Source organism: Salvelinus namaycush, unplaced genomic scaffold (genome assembly GCF_016432855.1).
Source record: "Salvelinus namaycush isolate Seneca unplaced genomic scaffold, SaNama_1.0 Scaffold167, whole genome shotgun sequence".
Lineage (NCBI taxonomy): Eukaryota > Metazoa > Chordata > Actinopteri > Salmoniformes > Salmonidae > Salvelinus > Salvelinus namaycush.
In genome coordinates, this window is record NW_024058419.1 from 136,930 (window position 1) to 142,706 (window position 5,777).

A 5,777-nucleotide genomic window follows, 5' to 3' on the forward strand; every position below is an offset into this window, starting at 1 on the left:
TAGATCAGGGCACAGGGGAGACTTCTATCCAGAGCCAGGTACACAGCTAGCAGGTGACAGGCGTCGATGGCCTCAGGCCCAAAATTATTTATTATCTGCTGTGTTATCATGAGGATGTCATCTACCAACACCATTGTTCTACAAATATGTCTGTTCATATAAAGGTTATAGTCATCCAGCTCATATCCTCTCCGTTTATCTTCCTCTAGCTACCAACGGTCATTCGGAGTGTTTGCGTCTGCTGATTGGAAATGGAAATGTAAATGTTGCCATCACCACAGTTACTCATGTCAGGTCATAGACCTCAACTCCAAGTAGGAACCGTCAAAACAATACTGAGGACACAAGTATTACAGTTAGCGTTTAATTGAGCCAAAACATGAAAATGCAGTTACACACACACAACCTGGACTAGAATACCCATGAACTCTTGCATGGACTCCGAGCACCATGTCCCACATCAGATATCCATGATTGTGGTCAACGGGGGCTCAGATGCAGAAGTGAACAGTTCCTCAATGGCATGGTCAGACTGGCCGGTCGCAGCTGCCGAGGTAGCGTCGTCAGACGGGCCAGTGGCAGCTTCAGAGGTAGCGTCGTCAGACGGGCCAGTGGCAGCTTCAGAGGTAGCGTCGTCAGACGGGCCAGTGGCAGCTTCAGAGGTAGCGTCGTCAGACGGGCCAGTGGCAGCTTCAGAGGTAGCGTCGTCAGACGGGCCAGTGGCAGCTTCAGAGGTAGCGTCGTCAGACGGGCCAGTGGCAGCTTCAGAGGTAGCGTCGTCAGACGGGCCAGTGGCAGCTTCAGAGGTAGCGTCGTCAGACGGGCCAGTGGCAGCTTCAGAGGTAGCGTCGTCAGACGGGCCAGTGGCAGCTTCAGAGGTAGCGTCGTCAGACGGGCCAGTGGCAGCTTCAGAGGTAGCGTCGTCAGACGGGCCAGTGGCAGCTTCAGAGGTAGCGTCGTCAGACGGGCCAGTGGCAGCTTCAGAGGTAGCGTCGTCAGACGGGCCAGTGGCAGCTTCAGAGGTAGCGTCGTCAGACGGGCCAGTGGCAGCTTCAGAGGTAGCGTCGTCAGACGGGCCAGTGGCAGCTTCAGAGGTAGCGTCGTCAGACGGGCCAGTGGCAGCTTCAGAGGTAGCGTCGTCAGACGGGCCAGTGGCAGCTTCAGAGGTAGCGTCGTCAGACGGGCCAGTGGCAGCTTCAGAGGTAGCGTCGTCAGACGGGCCAGTGGCAGCTTCAGAGGTAGCGTCGTCAGACGGGCCAGTGGCAGCTTCAGAGGTAGCGTCGTCAGACGGGCCAGTGGCAGCTTCAGAGGTAGCGTCGTCAGACGGGCCAGTGGCAGCTTCAGAGGTAGCGTCGTCAGACGGGCCAGTGGCAGCTTCAGAGGTAGCGTCGTCAGACGGGCCAGTGGCAGCTTCAGAGGTAGCGTCGTCAGACGGGCCAGTGGCAGCTTCAGAGGTAGCGTCGTCAGACGGGCCAGTGGCAGCTTCAGAGGTAGCGTCGTCAGACGGGCCAGTGGCAGCTTCAGAGGTAGCGTCGTCAGACGGGCCAGTGGCAGCTTCAGAGGTAGCGTCGTCAGACGGGCCAGTGGCAGCTTCAGAGGTAGCGTCGTCAGACGGGCCAGTGGCAGCTTCAGAGGTAGCGTCGTCAGACGGGCCAGTGGCAGCTTCAGAGGTAGCGTCGTCAGACGGGCCAGTGGCAGCTTCAGAGGTAGCGTCGTCAGACGGGCCAGTGGCAGCTTCAGAGGTAGCGTCGTCAGACGGGCCAGTGGCAGCTTCAGAGGTAGCGTCGTCAGACGGGCCAGTGGCAGGTTCAGAGGTAGCGTCGTCAGACGGGCCAGTGGCAGCTTCAGAGGTAGCGTCGTCAGAGGACAGGGCATCATTTGCCGGAGAGCTACCATGGTTTGGAGAAGCTTGGGATTCTACTTCATTAGTCTCGAAATACTCTAGAGAGAAAACATAAAGGAACAGTTGGGTATTCTACAGCAACACAGCTGTTCTACACGGTCTAGGCCAAATTGCCATTAGAATGTTGAGCAACATGAACCCAACACAGATTTAAAAGTATATGTTTCAGGCCGTACCTTCTGTCTTGTTTAGCGTCAGACCCTATGGATCGGAGCAAGGCCAGGGCATGCACAATGGAGACGTCATTTGATGACAGCTCTGAAAAACGTAGGTTAAGGTACACAAGCAAAATGACCAAATCAAAGGGTTTGACAACATTATTTAGACAACTGAGTTACTCTATGGTGTTGAATGAGTGTCAAGCACAGCAGCACCATAGACACAGTACAAAGCTAGAAGGGTTGTGGAAAGAAACACTTACCTCCAAGTCTCCTCTGCAGAGAGACTTGCTCTTGCTTCTGGGACTTTCCAACAAGGTAACAAGAAACTGAGGAGAAAGTGTTGACAGAAGTTGAGTTGACACAAAATAGCTACATATATTAATAATAGCAGATGACCAATGCGGAACAAACAGACAGTCAAATTTTAATCTCCAACTGATAAAGTTGAGCATATTTCCCAAACAAATGCCTTCAATCCAAATAAAACATTAGTGAACCAACCTTTCACAACCCCCACAGTCAACACAAAGAGCAGCAATTCTCTCACACCTCCCATGATCATGAAATAGTCTGTGTTATCAACAGGTAATATCTTCACATGGCCTGTATGAGGCTTATATAGGCCACTAATGACAGTTTACCTGACAAACATGACTTAACGATCAATTAACATGCTTGATTGAGGTGGTACATTCAGATAGAAATAGACCATGTAGAACATATGTTGATTCTGGTGGGCAGGCAGTCTTTTCTACTCCATATATTGCATTTATATCTGTAATGTTTAACCCTAATGGTCTCAGATCAGCAGTAGAAAGAAGTAGGCCATATTGTTTTAGGTGTAATATTCAAAGATATTAGGGGGAAATAAACACTGTACCCAAATCCACTTTTTACAATGCTCCTGGGAAATGGGTAGGCCTCCACCATATAGTCCTCACAGTTTTACAGCTGTGTTATATTCCTTTATTTACATAGATCACATACATAAATATATATGTTAGCTGTAGGTAGCTTTGGGATAAAATTCCCATATTGTATTGTTACTAACATGAATCATAAATATCATATATTCCTCATTTGCTCTGTAGGAGGTTCGTCATATGAAGGACATTCAAGTGGATGTGACCCCTAACCTGCAATAGGGGCTCAGTGGGGTGACAGACATCCTGTAACGGATCTCCAAGCTAGTGTCTGAGGACCTGGAGGAGGCTGTGTCTACAGCTGTGGTTCAGGACATGCATGGTAACCTACCCTAACCTCACTGTATGAAGGATTTTATTTTTATGGATAGTCATCTCCAATCTGTTCAAATATTACTGTTGTTGATAACACACATTACTAAAATTATTCACACTTGTCTTCCTATTTCCACATAATCTGTCATGGTTCCCCACCCCAACAGGGCATAAAACCAACCTCTCTTTATTGCTACTGCCAAATCCAACAGCATTCGAGTATCTTATTGCTTTTCTTCTAACCCTGAATGGCAACTTTTTATCCTAGTACACAAGCATGTCACTTTATCCATCCACACCCACTCTACTGCCGCATGGCCACTGCGGCTGAGACTTTCACCCTCTCGTTGCAGGTATAGCAGGTAACCAACCCCACCCTAGGAGTTACCCTCTACAGGTATCAACCTGTTCGGGTTTACCTTCCAGGACTTACCATATACCACAAAGCTACGACCGGTCGTAATACAATTGGATTACTGAATAAGCTCAGGCTTTCTAGGTCCGTACCCTATAATTGGTTCAGCGTACGACTCTCATCTCCCCAAGATGTCAGAATTAGTGATAACAGGTGTAGGAACTGTGCCTACCTTGTTTCTGTTTCACTGATTCAGAATCTCTAGTTCGACTGCAAATCGTGGTGAACCCTGCTCGCAGTGCCAACTGTTAGGTTCTAATTCTCAGAGTAAAAACTCGATGGACACTATGAAAGCTTAAACCAAGTTTATTCTTCCCAGAGGGTCAAGACAGCTGCATTAGACAAAAAACATATTCACACAAGCACTGATATTTAATCCTTTCTCCTATGCTGAGTCTACTCCTACACCTCTGAACAGCCAATGCATCTCTGTTGCTCGACAGAACCTTTGTGATATCTGTTCTTCCTCACTTCATCTGACCTGACCGCTACCCCAAAGTGCTCACTCCTCCCCAACTCAAGGCTGTCATGGTGATTGGTACCAGACTGTGTCTGGTAGATTTTTCAACCAGAAATTTGCATAGTGTAGCTCTAACTCCAAAAAGTTTTGGGAGGCGGAGCTAGCATGTTGGAGTGAACGGCGGTGTGTGAGAGGCTCCTGCAACTTTTTTGCGAAATAATCTAACTTAACCTACTTTATGATACTTTTTACAACAAACGTTTCTTTCTAATACAACATCGTAACTTTCTGTGTAAAAATGCCGAGTAATAAGCGACCAAAGGACAATAAATCCACATCGGAGGCCTACTCCACACCAAACAACGAGACAGGCATGGCGGAAGGCACAGGCAACAACGTGACACTTAAAGAACTTACCCAGGCTTTGGGAGAACTACGTGTTGCTTTAGCTGAGGATCTTAAGGCTACTATTGCTGAACTGGACACCAAAATCGAGGGCACCATTCGAGCGGTCGCTTCGCAGGGCCAGAGTATTGTGGACCTTGAGAGGGCTTCTGAATTCAGCGCTGGTAGGATCGACGAGTTAGAGAAGCTGTGCTCGTCACTACAGGGTAGTGTGCAGAGGCTTTCTGTGAAAGTGGTCGACCTGGAGGGCCGTTCCAGACGTAATAACCTTCGCGTTGTTGGTCTGGCAGAGGGGGTAGAGGCGGGCTCTCGCCCCACCGACTTCTTCGCCAAGCTATTGAAGGATGCAATGGGATCGGATGTTTTGGCTTCGGACCCCCAGCTGGACCGTGCACATCGCGCCCCTGTCCCAGTGCCTGGACCGGGTCAACGCCCTCGCCCAGTAATCATCTGTTGTCACAGTTTCAAGACCAAGGATCTTATCCTGCGCGAGGCCCGAATGAGGGGCAACCTGTTACATAAAGGGCACCCCTTCCGTGTCTATGATGATTATGCGCCCGATGTGGCAAAGGACCGTGGCGGCTACAGAGATGTCATGACCAAACTCTACAAACTCCATCTTCGCCCAGCCTTGCTCTTCCCTGCAAGACTAAGAATTACCCCGCCCTCCGGTGAGAAGATTTGGCTCTCCTCGGTTTTGGACGCAGAGAAGTTTATCCGGGAACATACGCCAATCCCCGTACAGGTTAGAGTGCCTTGTCATTGTGTGTTAGGGTCTGCTCATGGAATCGAATCCATACTAAACCATAACGGGTGAAACCGTATTGAACGGTCTCAACAAGGGCTACCGAACATGTAAGATGCTGTGGAGGGCGGTCTTGGCTCTCAATTAAAGTCACTTTCATTCTGGCTGTGTTCAGAGCGATGCCTATTTAGGATGCCTTCCAGGTTTGATCATTGACACTTTCGGATGAATATACTTATATTCCCCCATTTTTTTGTTTTGTTTCGTTATTTATTTTTTAATTCTTACATTTATTGTTATTACAATACCATTTATTTAAAGCTTGCAGGGGACTGGGGGTGATGGTGGGGAAGGGGCAGACACAGACACCTGGATAGCAAGTTGTTGTTTTGTGCCGTTCTGCCTTTGTTATAGCCGAGGGCCGCTCTCCCGATTAGATCCCCACCAGCC

At 49.0% G+C, this 5,777-nt stretch overlaps 1 protein-coding gene across 1 annotated transcript; it reads right to left on the reverse strand.

Moving 5' to 3' along the window:
* Window positions 1-460: 460 nt before the first annotated feature.
* LOC120037279 (polysialoglycoprotein-like) lies at window positions 461-2,626 on the reverse strand. Its single transcript, XM_038983448.1, has 4 exons — window positions 2,566-2,626; window positions 2,325-2,390; window positions 2,075-2,161; window positions 461-1,941 (listed from the first exon to the last, which is right to left on the reverse strand). The coding sequence occupies exons 1-4, from the start codon at window positions 2,624-2,626 to the stop codon at window positions 461-463; spliced, it is 1,695 nt and encodes a 564-aa protein (XP_038839376.1).
* Between the last annotated feature and the right edge of the window lie 3,151 nt (window positions 2,627-5,777).

Excerpts from the sequence above, each read along its gene's own strand:
- LOC120037279 (XM_038983448.1), bottom strand. The coding sequence starts at position 2,626 with ATGATCATGGGAGGTGTGAGAGAATTGCTGCTCTTTGTGTTGACTGTG. Across the intron at positions 2,162-2,324 it reads TCTGCAGAGGAGACTTGGAG|AGCTGTCATCAAATGACGTC; the intron begins GTAAGTGTTTCT and ends TACGTTTTTCAG. Across the intron at positions 1,942-2,074 it reads TAAACAAGACAGAAGGTACG|AGTATTTCGAGACTAATGAA; the intron begins GCCTGAAACATA and ends TTTTCTCTCTAG.